The sequence below is a fragment of the Momordica charantia genome, assembly GCF_013281855.1.
Source record: "Momordica charantia cultivar OHB3-1 chromosome 11 unlocalized genomic scaffold, Mcharantia_2.0 BLBB01000011.1, whole genome shotgun sequence".
In the NCBI taxonomy this organism is placed as follows: domain Eukaryota; kingdom Viridiplantae; phylum Streptophyta; class Magnoliopsida; order Cucurbitales; family Cucurbitaceae; genus Momordica; species Momordica charantia.
In genome coordinates this window covers 4,977,848-5,000,932 of record NW_028275159.1, presented here as the reverse complement: position 1 = coordinate 5,000,932, position 23,085 = coordinate 4,977,848, and the positions used below count along the sequence as shown (strand labels likewise).

General features: G+C 33.7%; 4 protein-coding genes across 4 annotated transcripts; 1 reads left to right on the top strand and 3 right to left on the bottom strand.

The window, feature by feature from the left end:
• Positions 1-717: 717 nt before the first annotated feature.
• LOC111012975 (ubiquitin-fold modifier-conjugating enzyme) lies at positions 718-2,375 on the top strand. Its single transcript, XM_022287288.2, has 3 exons — positions 718-1,157; positions 1,248-1,309; positions 2,028-2,375. The coding sequence occupies exons 1-3, from the start codon at positions 825-827 to the stop codon at positions 2,155-2,157; spliced, it is 525 nt and encodes a 174-aa protein (XP_022142980.1). The 5' UTR covers positions 718-824; the 3' UTR covers positions 2,158-2,375.
• A 476-nt stretch (positions 2,376-2,851) lies between these two features.
• Positions 2,852-8,274, bottom strand: LOC111012464 (phosphoenolpyruvate carboxykinase (ATP)). The gene is made up of 12 exons (XM_022286633.2): positions 7,757-8,274; positions 7,490-7,671; positions 7,252-7,405; positions 6,994-7,078; positions 5,626-5,726; positions 4,960-5,258; positions 4,692-4,865; positions 4,306-4,371; positions 4,031-4,209; positions 3,763-3,932; positions 3,462-3,630; positions 2,852-3,348 (listed from the first exon to the last, which is right to left on the bottom strand). The coding sequence occupies exons 1-12, from the start codon at positions 8,065-8,067 to the stop codon at positions 3,205-3,207; spliced, it is 2,034 nt and encodes a 677-aa protein (XP_022142325.1). The 5' UTR covers positions 8,068-8,274; the 3' UTR covers positions 2,852-3,204.
• A 4,500-nt stretch (positions 8,275-12,774) lies between these two features.
• Positions 12,775-13,736, bottom strand: LOC111011330 (uncharacterized protein At5g65660-like). The gene is made up of 2 exons (XM_022285052.2): positions 13,509-13,736; positions 12,775-12,942 (listed from the first exon to the last, which is right to left on the bottom strand). The coding sequence occupies exons 1-2, from the start codon at positions 13,734-13,736 to the stop codon at positions 12,775-12,777; spliced, it is 396 nt and encodes a 131-aa protein (XP_022140744.1).
• Positions 13,737-20,521: 6,785 nt separating this feature from the next.
• Positions 20,522-22,742, bottom strand: LOC111015647 (transcription factor bHLH93). Its single transcript, XM_022290775.2, has 4 exons — positions 21,960-22,742; positions 21,678-21,863; positions 21,424-21,591; positions 20,522-20,833 (listed from the first exon to the last, which is right to left on the bottom strand). The coding sequence occupies exons 1-4, from the start codon at positions 22,512-22,514 to the stop codon at positions 20,747-20,749; spliced, it is 996 nt and encodes a 331-aa protein (XP_022146467.1). The 5' UTR covers positions 22,515-22,742; the 3' UTR covers positions 20,522-20,746.
• Between the last annotated feature and the right edge of the window lie 343 nt (positions 22,743-23,085).

Here is a 23,085-nt window from a genome sequence, read left to right as displayed (position 1 = left end):
TATTAATACATTACTAATATTTGTCACAAAAATATTATCCAATCATCCAATATAGTAATGTTCAGATCCCAACTTATCGACAAATTCGAAGACAAAAATATATTTGATTTTCAAATAAGAGTAACCACACGATCATACCATTGACATGGTAAATTACCATAATAATGAAACAATATATAGTTATTATGACATAAAATAATGATTATATCGTAGGAAAATAAAAAAGAAGGGTCGTGGTTCACCATATGTCTACCATTTGTTATAAACAAACACATACTAAAATACATTTTAATTAGTTAAATAAGGTATATAGGAGAAATTGAACTTTAAAATTAACTTAAAAAATAAAAGTAACAAGTGTTTTATCTTGAAAGAGTAAATGTTCAAATTCACGTCAATATGTCTATTACCACACTTCATGGTTCATTATTCACTCAAGTGAAGTATAAAAGGGAATTTTTTTTTTTTTTGAAATTTGAATAAACACCCTATATATATATATTTTTTTTTATAAATGAAAAATACTTAAGTTCTCGCTACTATTGAAAAAATCCAGCTCGTTATTATACAAATATATATTTTAACATATTTTTGTCAAATTTTCCTTCTTAATTATCATTGTAGTTGAAAAAAGATAAGTCGAGAAGCTAAATAATTTTCATTATAAATACTATATTTAAAAAAAGAAAATTGTTTTTGTTGCCGGGTACCGCCAGAATTCCGACTATACCCCTATTTATTTAAGATCTGCTAAAGGTCCATTTGGGGAGTTGCAGAGATCGACGGAAGATCGGAATATCGGCTAGGGTTAGCAGAGAAGAAGCATGGAGGGTTGGGATCCGAATACCAAGTCGACGCTGACTCAAATCCCTCTGCTCACGACCAAAGCTGGCCCCAGAGATGGCGCGGCGTGGACGCAGCGGCTGAAGGAGGAGTACAAGGCACTAATCGCCTACACCCAGATGAACAAGTCCAATGACAACGACTGGTTCCGGATCTCAGCTGCTAATCCAGAAGGAACACGATGGACCGGCAAGTGCTGGTATATCCACAATCTTCTCAAGTACGAATTCGATCTTCAATTCGATATTCCCGTCACGTATCCCTCTACAGCGCCAGAGCTCGAGCTGCCGGAGCTCGATGGGAAAACCCAGAAGGTTTTTTTTTTTTTTTTTATTTGCTTATATTGAAGGTTTTGCGTTTCTCATGGTTGAATTTGAAAACATTGTTTAATTGGATTGTTTCAGATGTACAGAGGTGGAAAGATCTGCTTAACCATTCATTTCAAGCCTCTATGGGCTAAAAACTGGTAATTTCATCTCTATTCATTTAAATGCCGGTAGAAATAAGAAGATTAGAGTTCACGTGTTTGCACAACTGGCTAGTTTTAATCTGCATTGGTTTGTAAGTGGACATTAAATCAGAGTCGGCTTTAGGGTTTAGGGTTTTTAATTCATATTCAGAATGCATGCTTGCTTTGATATGCGTCTCAACAGGCTCGGCTTTTCCAAGTTTTTGACAGTGAATGCCTTAATTCCAAGTTTTCCCAAGGTTATAATCCTCAGTTATTATACACAGAAATCAGATTTGTTCATCATGATTTATGTGAGAGGAACTTTATTTTACATGAATCATGTGATTGCCTTTAGTCAAATCAGTATGACGAGGTTAATTAAGACAACTTCATATTAAGTTTTCTTATCCAGGCCATGGTCAACCACCGAATTCTCAGTTTTGTTCTTATCTATATGATAAGAGTAAGAAGTGAGACATCACATCTAAAAGTTTAGACCATGCAAATTTCTTGCACATCCTAGAATGAGACCTGCACCGAGAAGTGCATTTCATTTGTGTCATCTACTTTTTTAAATCCATTTGTTTTTTTTAATGATGAAAAATCATCAAATTATGACTGTTTTGGAGCTGTTGTAGGGTATGACACTTTGCGTTTCAGCTTTCCATTGGCATGATTTAGAGCCTACTAAGTACTGTGTAAATAGCCACCTGATAGAGTAGTTGTTTTGCAGTCCTAGGTTTGGAATTGCTCACGCTCTTTGTTTGGGACTTGCACCATGGCTTGCTGCCGAGGTTCCAATTCTCGTCGATTCTGGTATGATCAAGCACAAAGATGATTCAACATCGACCAGTGAATCTTAAAAAGTGTATGAACCTGTCATGGCCATAAAAGTGAACTTTTGACCTCATACATTTCTGGACAGTTGGAAATAAAATTATCAGCCGCAAAACTTGTAATTTAGAGGTTGTCTTTCGACTCGGGGGCTCATAATTTAACTGCAGAGGTTACAGCCTTTCAGTTACACATACATAGTTATTTACTGGAATTCAGTTCATAAATGTTGTTTTATTTGCCTTTATTCTCTCTTGAATTTTGTTTACCATTCAAATTATGCATAGTAGTGGGAAAATGTGGAATGTGAACTGATTTTGTGAATAAAGCCAACTGTTCGATGCATTTAAAGTCGGATCTTTCAAAGAAAGAACAAGAAGCAAGTAACAAATACAGTAATTGGCCTCACGTTTTAGATGGTTTTCTTCCATATTAAGCTTTAGAAGATCTTCCAATGGAATTTGGAACAAATTTGAATGTCTATACAATAAGTATTTCAAATATGGGTGATGGAAATCAAGCTTCTTTCTTTCTAAGAAATTTCACAATCGCAAACCAGAGCACTTCACTTATATAAACTAAATTCTAATTAAATGCATACGCAACAATAAATTCAAGTGCTACATTAGTACATTGAAAATTTATAAGAGGTTGATTATTAAATCATGAAGTAATTTGATCTGTCATCAGAAACATTAATATTCTAATGATAAGAACATCATATTTAAATCAGAGATTGTAAACCAATTACATTACATCTGCAAATTGTGCTATACAAACATAATATAAAACCACCCCATGCAACAGTACAGACCTTGAAAAGAAACACCCTCTATAGCATCACACCTCTCTCTCTCGCTCTTCTTTTTTAATAAACACATTACAATACAGGTAATATAAAGTTTATATTATAAACTGTTACATAATTTCTTATTTTATAACATTGCTTGAGAAATCACAGGAAAGTAACTACCAGTACATCTATTTATCCGCAAAAACTCCAACTTTGAAGCTTTCACACATTAACAACTCCGAAGACAACATCCTCCACCCAAATTCTTGTCACCGTTCTTTTATTACAAAATGGGACCAGCTGCGAGAATTTCCTCAGCTAGTTTACTGTCCCTCTCCAACTGGTAAGTATGCATCCCTTCGTAGTTCTTTGTGAACAGAGCCCCCAGCTTCAGTAGCGTCTCCTTGTACGCGTCTTTGTCCGACCACTGTTGTCCAAAGGATCAGAAATACAGAGAATTAAATCTCCCAAAAGGAAGAAGTTTTAACAAAACTGAATAAAAATGAAAATGAAAATGAGAATCATTCATATTCAACTAACAGTGTTTATTGGATCCAGGATTTCTGAAGGAACTCCCTCAATGGCATCAGGAATCTCAAGCCCAAACACTTGAGTCTTGGTGTAGTTTGCCTCCAAAAGGGATCCCGAGTGGATCGCGTCGATTATCTTCCTCGTGTAGGCTAACTTGATCCGGTTACCACTCCCATATCTGCATAAAAACGGACAAAAAGAATATCAGTCTTAGTTCATGACCAAGAGCACAATATTTGACCTGGGCTACCATTTATTCTATGAAAGTATGATTCTTTATAGAAAGGAACATATAGATGTCGTTTTGTACCTCCCTCCCGACCAACCAGTGTTCACGAGCCATCCCGTGGCGCCGTGTTTTTTCATCTTCTCAGCTAGCATGGCTGCATACTTGGACGGGTGCAGCATTATAAATGCTGCTCCAAAACAAGCTGAGAATGTTGCCTGTGGCTCTTTCACACCATCCTCAGTTCCAGCCACCTGATTTTGCAACAAGATTTAAGCTCAATGAGATTGCCATCTTTTAGCATTATGGATACTGGATAGAATAGCATGACAGAATAGTAGTAGATAAATACCAAAGCAGTGTAGCCACTGATAAAATGGTACATGGTCTGGGGCAAGCTCAGCTTGCTCACTGGTGGGAGAACCCCAAATGCATCACAAGCCAGAAGAATTACATTCTTTGGATGAGGGCCGACGCATGGAATTTTAGCATTAGGTATGTATTCTATGGGATATGCAGCACGAGTGTTCTCTGCGTCGACAAGAACCGAAAGATAATAAATCAATTTGAATAAGGGAATTTAAAACTTAAATTTGTTTAAGTAGTAAATTTGAAGTAGCTTCTTACCTGTAACAGATTTCTCCGAGTAATCGACTTCTCTGGTGTGCTCATCAAACACCACATTCTCAAGTACTGCAGCCAAAAACAAGCACAACAAAGAATAAGCCCCACAAGCAATCTACATTAACAGGTAGCTAACATTTAACAAACATAATAATGTCTATTACTGCCAGCAGAAAACAACCAAAATACAGGTTAAGGTTGATTATTAAACCAGAAGTTAGACATCTCGTAGAATCCATTTTCACCCTACTTAGGAATTGGACGATTTTATGTGGTCAAATACCAAGCGGAAAACTCCTATCTTCATTTCATTAACCAATATTGATTCTCTAGATATGAAATGACGTAGCTACAATCACACACAAGAGAGTAAGTTGGGAGGTTGTTACCAGTCCCAAACTTGATAGCATTCCAAATATCAGGCTCCTTTTCCCTCGACAAGTCGATACATTTGGCATAACAACCGCCTTCAATGTTCGAGACGCCATTATCACTCCAGCAATGTTCATCATCTCCAATTAAGTACCTATTATGATCGGTAGACAACGTGGTTTTTCCAGTACCTGTATAAACACAACCAAAACAAAGAGTGATCCTCAACGCTTGCCCCCAAGGCATTGAGAATGTCAAGTTCAATCAAGTCGCAGAAACACATACCTGACAATCCAAAGAAAAGGGCCACATCTCCATCTTTGCCCATGTTGCAGCCAGAGTGAAGAGAGAGGATCTGGCGCTTTGGCATGAGATAATGCATTAAACTGAAGAGGCCCTTTTTCATCTCCCCAGCATATTGAGTACCAAGAATAACCATTTCCTTCCTAGCAAGATTCATATCTATGCTGGTGGAAGAAGTCATATAATGGGTGTAGCGATTACATGGAAACTGCCCAGCATTGTATATTGTGAAATCTGGAGTGCCAAAGTCCTCAAGCTCTTCAGCAGTTGGTCTAATGCACCTGCCATTCAACAAGTATGTATTTAGGAATTGCTACTATTAAATCACCATTAAACCCGAGGTATATTTAATATTTTATACAAAATTTTAACACTCTCTCTTTCACTTGTGAGCTTGAAAATTAAGACAAAACTCTACAAGTGAAATGGAAAACAAATGACAAGCATATATTTGAAGCAACACCTTTCGTTCTCCTTCTATATTAAATCACTACTTGACCCAAAAACTCGATAAGTTAAGTATACTTAACATTTTATACAAATTCTTGGCAACTACAAAGTTGGATATATTTCCAATTACTGTCACATGAAATGATGCAAAACATGGTTAGCAATGAAATCTAATAGTGTTTTCTTAATGGTACTTACATATTGTGCATGAACAGGGAATGATAAGCTCGGGCAGAGACGATACGGACTTTGATTCTGTGTTCAGGGTCCCAGTTCAAAAACTGATCATTCACAAATACCTGGATACAGAGTAAGATATCAGCACTAGCAATTCATCGCATTAGTTATTATTAAATGGTGAATCTATGTATGAACATGATCTTCATATTCCTTAAAACCAAGCCAAGTTCAACATAGTTTAATAGAAAAATAACTTTTCTTATAGGTTGAAAGTTCAAATCTTCAAACTAGAGCTCCAACTGGAAAGTATATTGAACTCAGATTTTTCGAAAACTCCAATCGATCCATCCATTTTCTACTTTAAAATTACAAATTTGAATTGACAATATCAATGTGTTGTTCAAACTGCTTGAATCTGTTCAATTAGGCCGGATTGATCATCTTTTTCCTTTTCCTAAAGAAAAATTCAACTTGCACTCCTATTGGTTCCTACGGAATCTTGAAAAGGAGAGGTAAAAAATGACAAATTCCTTAAGATTTTCACATATATTTCTCGAGTGCATGATGATGTATCGTCAGACAAGGGGGGGAATATTGTGGAATATAAGAGCTGCTGAGTTTTGTTTGTTTCTTGAATTGGGAACAAGTGGAAAACATATTTAAATGCCCGAAAATTAAGGAATGGATAAGTATAAAGTATCTTAAAACAAGATCTGAAATCCTGGAAATGGAATCCATTATGAAATGTAAGAAAATGGAGTGACGTGGACCCAACGCATACGTGTTTGCGTGTTATTTTATATTAATTACAATAAAATATATGCACTGGATTTTGATTGTCACCGCCAGCCCAATAAATACCAAATTCGCCTTCTAAATTGGGACATCGCACTTATCCACAGACTTTCGACCGAAGCAGCCACTCGCTGGCAAAAAGGTCAACTAAACTAATTTCTCCTAAATAAATTAAGACTTTTAGATTGTCAAAAATTTTATTCCGGACTTGTTTTTTCTTTTAAGGTTAAATTACCTCAAAAAAAAAAATTCCATTTGTTTCGAATCTTCAAAAAAAAATTTCAAAAATTTTAACACTATTCTTATCCTTTGGAACAAAGATATCGAACAAAATATTAATGCAGAAGAATATGAAATGACGTGGCAATTTATGTTTCACTTTTATCCTAAAAGTCTTCTTCCACGAGAGTTTGGTTCTCAATTATCTATCTAATTCTACTTTAATCTTCGTTTAAAACTATTAAGTGTTTATAAAAAGTCTATCGATGGTATTGGAACTTTTTTAAATGATATGGGTGTTTATTAAACAAGTGACGAGCAATTAAAGTGTCAGTTAAAAATTTAAAAGCTTGTAAGTTCTCTTATTTTTACCTTATCCAGCGAGTTCAAATAATCCACGGCTCTCTCTCTATTGATTAAGAAGGTGTGTTCATCCATCTCAATATTGGGCGACCCCCTACAATACAAGATCAATTAAATGTCAAATTTCCACTTAACGACGCCGTTTGAATGTTTTTTTTTTATTTTTGACAAATTAATAAAATTAAGGTATCAATATTATTTTGGTCCCTCAAATTAAAATAGTATTAACTGAAATTTGTTTCAATAACTGGAGGCAGAGGCACTTACTTTCCCCACCAAAGCTCGTTTTGAGTGGTCTCATCTTTGACCACTCGTTTGTCTCTTGGGGACCTTCCCGTTTTGGCTCCAGAAAGCGTGGCAAGAGCCCCCGTCGCCGTTATGAATGACCCTTTCTCGTACTTGATCGCTTGCTCGTAAAGCTCTGTTTTTTTGCTTTTTGTAATTCAAATCAGCACCGTTGAAACTTGAAAGAGATGGACGGTCCAGAAATTGTGAGAGATCTTACCGGCGGGGGAGAGATTGTAGAGGATGTGGGTGAACTTGAGAGCACTGTCGCTCAAATTCAGAATGGGCTCGTCGAAATAGTGATGGTCCAGTACCGTCGCTTTGTGGGCCTCGGCCTTTTTCTCTGGATCGCCTCTCACCACCTTCGGCCCAGTTTCCCTCGTCAGCGACGCCAGCGACGCACTGCAACAAATCAAATTAAAACATTTTTATTTAAATTTAATCCAAATAATTAATTATTGCCACTCAAACGGCGTCGTATTCGTACCTGATGGATTTGAGCTGCTGCTTCTGGCGTTCGGCGTCGGAAACAGGGGAAAAGGCGCCGTGAGCGTCGGTCATCGGAGTTGTTGGCGTCGATTGCTTTTTCTGAAGAGAGTGAAGCTGATCGATGGTCCGAGCTCTCACCGGCGTCGTGCTATCGTCGTGGCATATATCTCTCTCCGTCGCCACCGTGATTCTCTCCGTGTGGATCTTCGGGAGTCCTCTCCTTCCAGTATCTCCTCCGCCGCTCGCGAAGCTGAATTCGCCGTTCTCTTTCCCCTCGTTTTCCATTCTCGTATCCGCTATATCACACATATTACACGGAATCGTCGATTAGACCTAAAATTCGCAAATTAAAGCCGTGGAAAAAATCGAAACCGAGAGAGAAACAGAGTTCGAAGCGGAAGAAGAGGCTCCAATGAAGAGATGAATGAAGTGTCAAATGGCTAATCCGTATTTATAGGTTCTAATCGATGGAACAAATGGCTTTGAGGCGCAGGAAGAAACTCTGTGACGGGCGTCACAGTCAGCAGTCGGGATCTACCCTTTTAAAAAAGTCTCCATGACTAAACCACGATGCTTAACCCATGGTTTAATCCACTATGGTTACATAAATTTATTTTTCTTAAAAAAAAAAAAACAGTTTACAGAGAGATATTACATTTACAGAAGAGATATTACTGTTTTTTTTTTCCTTAAAAAAAACAGTTCAATGTATTTTGCCTCTTAATAGGTAAAAAAAGATACAATAAATAGCATACACTCCCAGACTTTTTTTAATTATTATTATTAGATATACGTCAATAACTATTTAATTATATTTATATTTATTTTTTATTATTAGTTTTTGTGAGGTTAGTAATTCAAATTATTTATATCTTATTATACTACTATAAACCTAATTTAACGGTAAAAATATATAATTTATGTTGGAGATTCAAATTTTATTAGAGGAAACAAAATTAGAGATCCAAATTAACATCCTTTAATCATTATAAAAACAAAAGTGAACATGGTTTAAATAAATAAAAATATGTTGATTTGATGTTACAATAATTACGAAGTATCAGCTAGTAAATATGGGGGTATCAGATAAAATTGGACGAATCATTGAATATACGAAGTGGGACTCTCTCTATCTGTTTTATATAATAATATATTTGTTATTTGAGTTCTATACAAGTGACTTTTGTTATTTATATGATTATAAAAATAAAACATTCAAAGCAATAGCAAAATGCTAATTTTAAAATCAGCATTTTTATGTGGAAGTAAGGTGAGGATGCCAGCTCACGGCGTAAAGATGCAGCTTCAGCTTACTTCTTGTATGTACGCTGTAAATTGACGAAACGATCCCGGCCTCCATTCCTAAGACTTTTTAACAGTACAGAATATTTAAAAGGGATATATATAAAAAAAAAAGTCAAATAAAACGTTATTAGAGGGGTTTTTCTTTGTAGTATAATGTAAAATGCAAATAATTATATATATATATATATATAGTAAAAAATAGTGTAAATAATAAAGTTGAGAATTTGAATCTGCCCTATAGGTTGTACTAAAAAAAAGTATAATAATGAAAAATAAAAATAAAAAGATAAAAAATAATTGCTGTTTTCAAATGTGTTTTGGAATATATTATTCTTTCTCATTTTGGTGGGATTTTTCTTTAAGTAAAAATACAAATTAATTTATTTCGAAATTATATATTCATGTACAATGGCTCCGGATGCACCATCAAACTAATGTTTAAAAATAATTGAAAACACACATAAAATTACTTTCAAATTGCCCACATTTAAGGAGTGTTTTGGAACTATTCTATTCTTACAATTTTTAATAAAAAGGACCATTTTAAATTGGATAGTTTTAACCGACACAATTCATATGCTTATTTAAGTTATTAAAAAAATTATAAGCTTATTTTAGGTTGTAGGAACCATAAAAGACATTTTTTAATGCACCGACATGAAACAATAATCTTAAAATAAATACTTGGTATTTTTTTTCTTATAGCAATCAAATTATTAAGCTTATTCTTTTTTTCCTTATATTTTTTAAGTTTTGAATAATAGTGTCAATTTGAAACAACTCAACTAGTTAAAATGGGAGTCGATTAACTTAAAAAAATGTCACTTTTATATATATATATATTAATCAAAGATATAGTAAGAAATAGGTGAGAAAACAAGAAATAATTATCTGTATTGTATATAGTCAATGTCTGGGAGCTGGGCATAAAAATATAAGGGAATTCATATAATAAAATCCAACGTGGCGGCTTTGTAGCATCCCCGTCACGTCTGTTGTGGCTGTGGATATATATTATCAAATACCATCAAAATTCTGAAGGGAACTTTTCAAAAATAAATAAAATAAAATAATAATCTGAAGGGCCAAATTGTCAATTCAGAGCTGGTTGGCCGAGAGTGGAAAGCCATAATTGGCTGCTGCTTCACCAAAGATTTCGTAAGCTTTCCGTGCCGTTATTAAATTAAAGCACTAACTCACCAACTAATACATTTCTTTTTAAATGTTCCTTTCAATCCCTTTTGTTCCCATTGTGTTTATTATTATTTGTTTCTTGAGTACGGGGTGGAGATTCAAATTCATAACCACTTGATCGGAGATATATGTCAATTACCATTGAGCTATGCTCGTTTTGATTTGTGTTTATTTTTATTTAATTCAAATCCTTATTTTTTGTTTATTGATCACTAAAATCGGTTGAAAACAATCATCAAGTGATAAATATTAACTCTTTAAAAGATGCATTAACGGTTTTTTTTTTTTTTGTGACAAGGATACGTTTATAGAATTAAAATTTACTTAAAAACTCAATAATATTTTTATAAATAACGTGGGGTTAAATTTCTAAAAGAACCCAACCCTTTGGTGGGCAAAATAACCGAATTTCTGGTAATTTTATCCACTAGTGGAGAACATGGGCTCTTGGAGAAAAGCCCACATCAACTACTCGTGAAATATTCAGCTCATAGGGAATCGATGGCCCACAATGAACAGATAAAAGCCCATATCAACCAATCACGAAACATTCAGCCCATAATGGAAATCAATGGCCCATGAGAGCACATGGATCCACTTTTTCCTATTTTTTCCATTACCTAATTTATTTATTTTTAGGGATAATCATAGTCAAAACATAACTATACGGACCGTGATTAAAAATAATAGTTTTACTCTTAAATTTAATGAAATATTGCGCTTAATGGTAAAAATATATTATTAAAAGATATTCATTATGGCTTGCATTTTACATCAAATTTACAAAATTTTCCTCAAATTTTCCCTTCCTCTTTTTATCTCTAAATTTTCAAATAGTCAATTATTTTATAAATTATTTAATAGGGCATGTAGTTTACTTTATTTTCTCACTATAACCACCCATCTAAACTAACAAGAAGTTAAAAGTTAGTTTATATTAAATGTTGGATTTCAAATAAAGTGACAACTAAAATATTTTTGTTTGGTAGAAATTTTGATATAAAATATTTAAAAGGTTTAAGAATCAAGATTGATTCTTATATATATATATATATATTTATCTTACAACGAGGTCATTTTCTACCTAAATAGGATACACTAATTATCGGACCGTTATTTACCAATATCGTTATCCACTCAGTCTAACATCATATGTTGTTAGTAGCAGTAAAACGTCATCAAATAGTGAAAAATCTCCCACCACTTAAGAATCAAATTTTTGCTTTTTCCATTACTTTTTATTTAGATGACACGATGATGTGTGAGTGATATATAACTGTAAAGTTGCTATAAAAAAATGTTTGTTTTGCATACGCTATTTTTTAAAGTTATGGGATTGGAAATTTGGCGGAATAAGATTTTAAAGGAAATTATTTTGATATAACTTAGATTGGGTTTTGGAAGCAAAATGGAAATGATTATATTGTATATGGTTGAAGAATATGTTATCTGTTTGAATCAGGGAGGGGACAGGATGATTTTGAAGACAACCTGCTGAAGAACCGGTTCCCAATCCCATGCCCATGTGCATAAAATGACACGTGTGTCACTACACTACAATCTCACCAAAATCAGACCACGCGTGCCACTGCCACCGTCGTTTTCTCCTGCTTCTGCTCCCCACTTTGGGCCGCATTTACTAATGGGCCTCCTTTCCAGTCTACCCCAAGCCGGCCCATTTACCAATTCTCATTTCTCTGCCTTATTAATCTAGCAGGCATTTTTTTTTATTTAACAATTCTTTAAGATATAAAATTGAAATATAAGTTTATTAGACACATGTTAAGTATATTTCTATGATATATTTAACACAATATTACAACTTTAGATACATATTAATCCATTTCTAAAATAAAAAATAATTACGTGCTGATAAATTTAAAACAAAATTTTGTATTTTCTTTTGAATATATAAAAGATGGATTTCTAACGGTGATTAGAGAAAGATGAGCCAGCAGTTAAATAGTTTAGATACAATTTCCAGAATGGACCAAACTTGTAATTTTATTGTGAAAGAAAAAATATTTTTTCCCTTCCTTTAAGCTGACTGTTCTTTTGGAAGCATGCTTGGATATAATACTATAACTAGTCGGTGATTAAATTTTTATCTTATATGAAAACTTTAAACTTACTATTATAACCATGCGTCATTGAATTTGAAAAAACATAAAATGAGATACAGTTAAACATATATTACTCGAGAAAGGAAAAAAGGTTTAACTTTTGATCAGTCTAAATTGATAGGTGCAGACGATTACGCCACTAATTTAGTTTCATCCAAACAGAATTAAAGAATATGTTTAATAGTACAGAATAAATCAACAAAAGAAACAAAAAATAAAATTCCCCATGTACATTTTAGGAACTAATTAAATTTTGATGTTTGTTGGGTTTGTTTGTCGTTAAAAAGAATAAAATTAAAGTAATTAATCAAAAACAGAGACCAGCAATATGAACATCGCTACTTGCTACAAATCCCCAGCGAATAATCCAATCCAAAATCAATTTGTACAAAAATTAAGAGAGAGCTCCAGAAGAATCCGGAGTACTTTGTGGAGGTTTCTGCACTAAAACATCCACAAACGGAGCCGCCGCAACCGCCGCCGCACACGGAGGGCAAGCCATTGCTATGAACCTGGGAAACTCGTCGCCGGGCATCACCACCGGCAGGCTCTGCGACTGGTTCTGCATCCACAATTTAATCGTTGAGGAAAAAAAGAGGATCAAAAGTTTTTCTTTCAGTACAACAAAAAAAAGTTAAATATATCAATAAAAAAAACTCATAACAATAATAATAATAAAAAACTTATATCAACAAAAAAAAAAGATAAAAAGTTAGCAAACCGCACTGATATCAATAAATTAAATATAGTTTTAAATTTTAATAATGTTTTTAGGTATTTTTCTTTTCAATTCAATTCGTATGACTAAAAGGTTTCAATCTAGTCATTTAAATTTTAATATAATTAATTATACTATTTTCATAGTGATGTTAAAATAAACTCATTAACATGTGATACCAATTTTCACATTTAGTTGGTAGATAATAAATAATTAGGCCGGAGACATTAAAAAAAAAAAACAAAAGTTTTGTCAAATTTGGGGAGAAAATTAGGCATTTTTATATGTTTAGTGTCTATTTATTTGCTAGTATTGGAGATCTAATAAAAAAATATTAAATCAAATTGAAATGGAAACTTGTAGAGTAGCTTCTACAATCAAGATAAAAAAAAAGAAGAATCAAAACGCACCGTATGGAGAGGCAGAATCTTGTCTGGCGGCGATGAGGCGGCGTTTTCCGGCGGAATAGGAGGTGGATGGCGGTGGTCGGGACAGCCGAGGAATGATCGGAGCTTATCCCAGTGAAGGCAACAAGAAAAAAAGCAACACATGCAGAAAAAAAATGTGAGCAGAAGAACCAAACCGACGGGAAAGCTTAGGGAGGCCGGATCCTGTGCTTCGCGATCATCGTAATCCATTTTTTTAGCTCTCAGCGGCGGCCGGCGGTGGTTACTGGTTTGGTTTGGGCTCCAAGTAAAGTGAGGCTCCGCAGAATTTGTAGGTGGCGGGTGGCGACAACTAAATTGAATTTATGGAGAAGATAATATAAAGTTTTTAATTTTTTAATCGGCTTGGCCCTTGGGTATTATTAATCGAAAATGACTGGTTTCTCTTTATATATAAAGTTCTAATTTACGTAGTACAGTACGGATTTAAATGGACTCGTCTGCCAGTTTTTTTTTTTTTTAATCATTTCCTTTCTATCGAGATTAATTTTTTTAAAATATCTTCCACTCCGTAAAGTAAATTAAAATAATAATATTGCACGCACCAACTTTCCACTTTTTAGATTATTATTAATTCAACAAATTTTTAAAGTGTTTTGTTTAATTTGGTTAAATCAAATTTCTCGATGAACTTAGCTTGGTTGAATCGATTTCTTACGTTGAGTAATCGAATTCATTTTGGCCAGAAATTTACTTTGAATGTTCTTTCTTGCTTTTTGATTTTTATGGTTTTGGTGCTGTTTTGATGAATTAGGATTGTATATTCCTTTTCCGATGGAATTTTGATTCATAGAGTCAAATATTTATGTGGCACGTTAGACCAACCTAAACTATATCATCAATTAATAGATTAGAATTGAAAATAGAACTTGAGAGATCTTATAAGAATTCAACTAGAAAGTTGCTCTCACTCAGATTTTAAAGAATTTCGTAAAAATACAAGACTAAAAGTAGGCATCGTTGCAATCAATCTAATATTGTTTCTTGCGAGCAAGTTGCTGCATTTAAGAATATATATATTTTTTTCTTGTTAATGGTTGAACCAAAAAATTTAATAAGAATGTTTTTATGCATATACTTTTTTTAAATGTAGAAAATATTTTTTTATACTAATATGACGGTTGAAATTGAGATGAGAGTCTGTTCATTGGTTTTTTTAGTACAACAAATATAGAGATGAAAGGTTAAGCCTTCAATCCTAAAAAATAGTAATATTTCTTACGACAAGTATTTCATAATTATTATTTCATCTTCGTTCACATCTATCAATCAAAGGATAAGCATAAGTCTTTCTTTACCAAAGAGAGGGAGAGATAGGATAAACATCTTTAATTTCTCATCACAGCTACTACTTGCTTGCTAATTAGTTTAATTTTCTTAATGTTTTAAATACTTTGTCTCCTCTATTACAATTAGTAATCAATCTGTTGAGACACAATTCTTGTCCTCTAATGACGATTCCTTTAATTTGTTTCCTAATTAGGTTAAAATTCTTAAAATTTCTACCCTTTCTTATTAAATAATCAAAATTTTCAGCATATTATTTAATACCATGTGAAAATACAGTTAAACTCTGCATAACATCTATTTCGATAAAAGATTATAAAATATTAAACTTTGTTCCTATACTTTTTGATGTAGTTTATCTTTAATGATCTGTTTCCATTGTTTTTTTGGACAAAAATTAATAATATTTAATAGATGAGAGAAACTTGTTTATATGTTTGAACTAAATAGATGGTCTTGAAACAATTGATTAAAGTACTTATTTAATCAAGAGTGAAAGAAACCGAATCGAACCAATATTATTAAGTTCGGTTCAGTTTCAGTCGATACTAAGTTTCATACCCAATTTATAAGCGCAACCTCTCCCTCCTTTCACGACTCACAACACCTACGCCGTCCACCCTCCCCTTGTCGACTCAATCCAGGTGTCCCTCTCCTCTCTCTCCGTGAACAACCCACCGACGACAACCCTCTTTACCGGCAGCGACCCTCTCTATTATCTCTCTCCATGAACAACCCACCGGCGACAACCCTCTCTACCGGCAGCGACCCTCTCTAATATCAATTGAAATTGAACTGAGAATTAGGTATGTGCGCTACGCTGACGATCAAATAAGTGACCAAACTAAAGGAATAGGAGTAGACACCAAGGGTTTTGTGACAAATTTTTCATTTATTTGGTAAGGATGAGTCATTCGCTTTTATAGACGCGAATGACAGACTAGGAAGGACAATGGTTAGAGGTAAGGGGCACGCTGGGCTGTAGAGGCCTTGACGGAGGGAGGTGGACGTTTCCGACAATCAGTGGGTGGTGCCTCCGCCTAATGGTTTGTCCCCCTTACAGCCGCAGGTCGTAGATTGCGATCCTTGACATCTTACTCGCACAACTATGGTGGTGATGTGTTCGTACGCACGCACAGCGCATGGAACTAATCGTCTATGATGCTGTCGCCCCCAATACTCGACATGTATCTTGTTCAGATTTCTCCCTCAACATATATATTCTTTTAAATATTGCTCTAGAAAATTACCTTTAACATGTAACATGTAATTTGCCAGCTAAAATAGTATAATTTAAATGGGGAAAAGACTTATAAACTTACTAGCTGTATGTTTATTCATTATGGGAAATTAGATTGTGTGATTTCATTGGAGAAATTAGGTTGGGGTATCTATCACATGAATTTATTCCACTTGCGACTACAAGATAAAGAAAGAGGTCAATGCATTGCTCTTCTTGTTTTTGTTTTTTTTCCTTGTTTCTCCCCTCTCTTTTAGGTATTATTTTGAGTTGTCAACATGAACATGATCAAATTGACAACTATTTCTAGTCAAGAGATCATAAATTCGAATTTTTCATTGTAATTTGTAGACATCATGAATTCAAATTTTTTATTGCAATTTGTAGTACTAAAAAAGTTGAAATAAACCTTATATAATAACCTTATAAAATAATATGTGAATAGGCGTTATACTATATAGTTTTAAATTTGATGGGTGTATTGGGAGAAGATAGTGGACTGTGAAAGATGGGTTTCTTTCACATCATGCTTTCTTTGTAGGAATGTCGAATGACGTGTCTCGCTCTCCTCGTCATGTCGGACGAGACACGCCACCATAATCACATTACCGCAAATTTTGGAAGATGGGTTTAGTACTTATAACAGTAATTAAAGGTTTATTTTCGTACATTTTTTAACTTAAAAAAAACACATAAATAAAGTTCGAAAATAATATCAAACACATTCTTTTTTGTCGTTTATATGACATATAAATATATTAAGGGTACTAAAATTATGGAGGTTTAAGTATTACTTGAGTCCTACTTTTGATTGTGGCTTTTTTAAAATTTAGATGCTGGATCTTGTACTTTCCATTTTTTTTTTAAAATTTTAATATATGGTTTTGGTTTCTATAATTTAAAAATGAATTATTTTAATATTTATTTTATAAAATTTTAATGCAAATTCTATATACAATGAAAATAATTTAATACAATTTTGTGTCTATATATTTCAAGAAATTTATGAGTGTACTGTTATGTTACAATTATAATTGAAAAAATAAGATAAAAAAAGGGGCATAATGGATACTTCAGAAGTGGGAAGACCTAAATGAATAAATTTTTTTTATAAGGAATCGAAATCAACACTTTAGTTTTCGTTTCATAATAAATATTTTAATTAAGGTTGAGCTTTTTAAATTTATGGTTCCAAATACTTTTATTAATTGTAATTTAAAGAGAGTTCCAAATTCAGAAATAGAGAGAAGTTTTACCCATACAAAAAGTTTACACGGTATAATTAAATCAAGCATAAAAAATATTTAAAATGTAGTACAAACTCATTTTCTGTGTGGTAGGTTGAAATGTCAAATAATAGGAAATTTTCAACTTTACTCTCAACTATTTCAAAGAATATTTGAAATGAAAAAGACAGCCAATCAAATGAAATATTAAATTAACAAGTGAAATGGATGTGGGTTGGTTCGAGCGATGGGGACTACAAATAATAACCAAAAAAAAAGACGTAATTAAAACAAAATGTTCAAAGTATATTCGGTTTTTATCATATTTAAAACATGTAATGCATATCAGTAAAACTTGAAACGAGGACCAAACTAGAAAGATTAAATTTATAATTAAAATTAAAAATTAAAATAGGATATTACTCGGAAAGTGACTTGAGAAAATTAAAACCTTATTAAATACAAAAATGTTCGGAAAACGACGCCGCGTGGAACGGGCTAAAAATGATTATTTTGGGCTTGAATATGTCTAGCGGGCTGCCCGCCTGCCCCGGGTGCAGTAGAATCGAGAATCGGCAGAAAAACAAAAATTTTGGGCTTGCATCCTAGATGTCGAAGGCCTCTTTGATCATTAAAGTTCAAAACTTCTGCACAAAAATAAAATATTACTTTCTTTTTTACATAATTTTAAGTACTGATATACACTCAAGTGAAGAAGTAGATATCTTAATCGAGTACTCGTGTTAGTGACATATTATTTGTTAAATACAATATAAACGAATTAGTAAAAAAAATATATAGGTATTTTTTAGGATGCTTTTGGTACTCTCATTTTTTTGGTGCGTTTGGAGCGGATTTGACATCTTAAATGTGAGAGGTTATGTTTGAAAATACCTAAAAGGGTTTAAGATAAACCTGTATTTAGGACGAAGTTTAAATAAACTTTCAAGTTTAAGAGAGTCATGGTAGGAAAAGTGAGTTTAGAGAGCATTAGTGAAATTCATGAGTTTGTCTGACAAACTCTACAGGACAAACACGAGTTACACATTTTGTGAAAAATCTACGCTAGTCTATATCCTCACATCTTAGATTCTCACATACGCCCTTAAGCTACCTTAATTTAAGTAAAAATCAACTATTTAATATTAATTTTTTTTATACAATAAATTGGAAGTATAATGATTTGAAAACTTCCCACTTCAAAGAAATCGTACACTTTCAAACATAATCTATTTATATAAGAAGCAATATACATAATAATATATCTACTATATATATTATATTGATGGAAATGTGGAGATGGCATTATGGATTAGAATTTAGGTCTTGTCAAATGGTACACTGGGGCTTTGGCTTTAGAGGACGACAACCACAAGAACAGAACGACAAGAGAGAACTGATTTAACTAATGCAAACGATTTTTTTTTTTTGTCGACACACACTACCCTTTGATCTCCACTGTCGTTTTCCCTTTTTCTGTTTCATGTTCTTCCCCGTGTAGCCCTAGGCGTCAGCTTTAAGGCAAATTATCAGATACGACATGCCTTTTAGTTTGGTTATTCTGTAAAACGCTGACGTTTTTGTGCAATATATATTAAACAAAACGCACCGTTTTCTGATTTGTGTTCACACTCGCGCAGTAGCCCTCAGATATTGAAATTTATTACAGGGGAAATGTGTTTTTTTCTTCTTCTTTTTTCTTTTGTTTTTGTTTTTTCTTTCTTTCTAGTAATAGTAGGTTGATAATAAAATTTTTAAGAAAAATTATAAAAATCAAATATGAAAAATAGTGATTCTCATTTTTTTTTAAATTTGATCGATCACCCAAATGTATGGAATTTTACAATTAAGTCCTTAAATATTGCAAAACAATGCACAAATCATATCTAAGCTATAATAATTATTCCAACCAGATTCAATAATTGTTATAATTTAAACCAATTTTTTTTTTAATAAACATTTATAACATTTCAAAACTATAATGTTAACTATTAAAAAGTTTCAGTATTCCAAATCAATATTGAATTTCCATGTCGACTTAAGAAAACAAAAATACTAATGTAAAGGATTTGAGTACGATTGTGATAAATTTCATAGTACGAGGGTTTGATTGAAGCAATACTTCAAGTTTATGTGAGTAGTTTGTGCATTTTGCAATTTTTAAGGGTTAATTTTGTAAGTTCAGGGAGTGATTGATCAAATTAAAAAGGATGGGTATTATTGTAACAACCCTTATAGATGAATGGTAGATTTTGCAAATTTCCCAATTTTCTATTATTTTTACTATTTTTTTTTCGGAAAGATTATTTTTACTAATTTAAGCATAGCCCAATGGAGAATTCACATATTATCTTCCTTCGATCCAATTTCATGGGGTATGCGCACAATCCCTATACCCGTACATAGACAATGAGTCATTATTTGGTGGAATTGTGTTTTCGTATATAAACAATGAATCATTGTTTGGTGGAATTGCATTTCATGTGACTTGAACCAAAGATCTTAAAGGATATTCCTTGAAATGATACTCAATGCTAACTCTTAAATTATTAATCTAAAAAAAGGAACATTTGATTTATCCGTTATATGATTAACTTGTTAAATCATGTTACATTCACACAAAATATATAAATTTATTAAAGTCCAAACTAGGTCAAAAACAGCAAAACTATTCATCTTTAATCTTCTAAGTAAATTCAATGTAATTATTTATCGATTGGTTTTGCAAACATTAACTAAAATATATTCAAATGATTTAAGTTCTTAAAAAAGAAAAAAAAGAGAACACGATCTGAAACCTGAGCAGCACAGGCACAAGAACACGAACAGGAACAGGAACAAGAACAGAAACAGCTGGCGTTTCAAAAACATGCCTCAAAGCTGAAAAATGAATCTTGTTGATTCCGAGGATTGCCTAAACTTCTCACCAATCAGACCCCGCGATAAATGAAAGATCATGAGATTGCGTACGAATCACAACCGTACATCAGTCTTGCCTATGAAAAAAGAACATCTCCCTTTTTTATTTTTATTTTCTTTTTATATACCATCTCCTCCACAAATCGCTCAAAAGACGACAGAAAATAAAGCAAACACTTAAAAATTATAAATTTAGGAAAGAAAAAAGAAAACCCACTTTTTATCTCCTTCTCTTCTGTTGCAGAAATTTGATTCTTCCTTCCTACCATTTCCATATAAAAATTGTCACTTCTTTTTGGGGCACCTGGATCTAACCCTTTTCTTTTTTATTTTTCTAATATCGCAATCATTTGCTCATTTAAGGACTCGATTAAATTAAATACACATTAATTATTGAAAAAAAAGGAGAACATTTCAAACTAATTAACCAAATCTCATCGAAAACATTGAGACTTGAAAACCCATCTCAAGAAACTCCTCTTTTTTTTTGTTCCTTGTTTCTCTTCCTAGTTTAAAATGATGGTGTTGTTCTACAGGCATCTTCCTCCATATCCAGCAGTTTCAAATAATGCTTGCTTTACTTCGTCTGTGCTCACCATTGTCCTGTGGTCCATTTCCTATTCAATCACAAAAACGCAGTAGCTTTAGAACTTACTTTCAAAACCAATACCCAAATTTGATCCTCCATTAAAGCTAGCTTAAGAATGAGTTGCTTTTAACCCATTCAAACCAAATTTTCATACTTTTTTTAAATAATCAAAAATAATTTTAGAAGTCCAATGTCAGGTCTGTAAGAGTAATACAAACAAAGTTTCAATTGGCTAATAGAGATCATCATGATCTATGATATACAGGTCTTTTGAGTGAAACAAAAAACAAAATCGCGAAAACTATCATAAATACTAAACACTTTATTAGGGTGTGTATATATATAGAATGCCTTTATAAAAAAAGCGTCTTTTTAAATATAGAAAAAGAACTATCACAAAAAAAAACACTATTTTCAAAAGTCATTACAAACTCACCCTAACCCTAATTGCATCGGGGGCATGGAAAGAAACCACCACATGATCAACTTGAAAATAATTACCCAATGAACACCCAAGAAAAGACAATAACTTTGAAGAAAAAGGGTAGAATTTTAAAGTAAAAAAAAAAAAAGAGAGAATATAGATATATATTATTATATTATATTTAGATGGCTTGCCTCAGAGCAAGAAGCTTGAATAGCAAAATCATTGAAAGAGCTGATGACACAGTGTTGAATGTCAAGCCCCAATGCTTCAAGAGTATGTACTGTAGACAACAACAACCCAGGCTTTGGCGCACAGCAAACCTCAATCCGAGTGTCCATGTCTCTCCTTTCCACATTAAACTGCCCAAAAATTAATCTAATTTAATTAAATTATATATAACCCTAAATCATTAATCAAAATGAACTCTTAATTAATCTTTCTATACCTTGGGCGAATTTCTGACCAAATAATCATTCGGTTTCACATCTCTCAAAATGCCCACACTACTACTACTCCCCAACTTGCTCGGATTTGGATTCCCCACCTCAATTTCCCTCTGCAAATTGCTGATTTTCTCAAGTAATTCCTTCACGTAATCTATAGCATCCGCCAGAATCGCAGTTCTGTCCATCTAATCATCCCCAAAATCCAAAAATCCAACTGGGTTTCATCAATTTCCATTAACAATTTGGAATTGAATTTTAGGTAGGCAAATGAATTAAATTACCTTGCTTATTTTGGGGACGATGGATCGGAGCATGGAGAGGCGATCGTTGAGGCGCTTCCTCCGGCGCCTCTCCGCCATCAGATTCTTCGACGGCTGGCCTTGCAATTTCTTACTACTCTTGTGGGCGCACGCGCCGGCGCTGAAAGTTGGGACGGCTTCAGGAGACTGAACCACGGCAACGGGCTCAGCCTTACAACAACTTGCCTGAACTTCAAGGTTATGAATCTCGTCCTCCAAAATCCCAAGCTCCTCCTCCTCCATGTTAGCGATCGGATAATACTCCCCGTTATCACAACCCTCCAGCGACGACAAAATCGACGCGCCGCCGTGAAAAGGAATCAAATCGTCACTACTGAGGAGGTAGCTGTTAACATTGTTATTGTGCACGTCGTCCAGCGGCGGCAAACAGAAGCTGGTGGCAGAGGCAGAATCTGGAACCAAATTGTTAGTATTCCACCCACTAATTTCTGTGGGCAGCGCCAATTCCCAATTCATCTCTCTTCTAAGAGCTGCAACTTCGTCTAACAAATATTGTTCGTTCATCATCAGCTCCATTTCCCTTTTCTTCTTCTCTCTCTCTCTTTTTTTTTGTTCTCTTTTTTGATGGAATGGAAGTTGAAGTTTGTAGAGAATATATAGGAGGGGGAGGGGAATCTTGAATTTGGTGTCTTTTTCAGCGAAATGTGTGCAATCAAAGAGAGGGAAATGGAGGGGAAGAGAAGGGAAGTGGGTATTTTTATATAAACTGGAGAAAACATTGACCAAATTACTTGGTGCCACCAGAAGACCTTGTCAGGGGAGGCTCTGTAAAAAAATTGAAATTTTGGTGAGTACAAAAGACGACTTTCCTCTTCCCCTTTCCGCTAGGGCGGAGGGTGGCCCCACCCCCACCGGATGCCTCCAAATCTTTTTGCTGCCTCTCCCAATTTCAAATGAGTTGGTGGGCCGTTTTGTTCCTTCCTCCACTTTTCTTCCTACTTTTGTCCCTTCTATTCGCGGTTCAATTATCTGCATGAATGAATCGATGCTACATTTGAATTAGAGAGATCCTGAGATCATGGAAGAATGGTAAAAAAAAATTAAAAGAATTGATAATCACTACCTATACTAACATGTGCAAATTTCT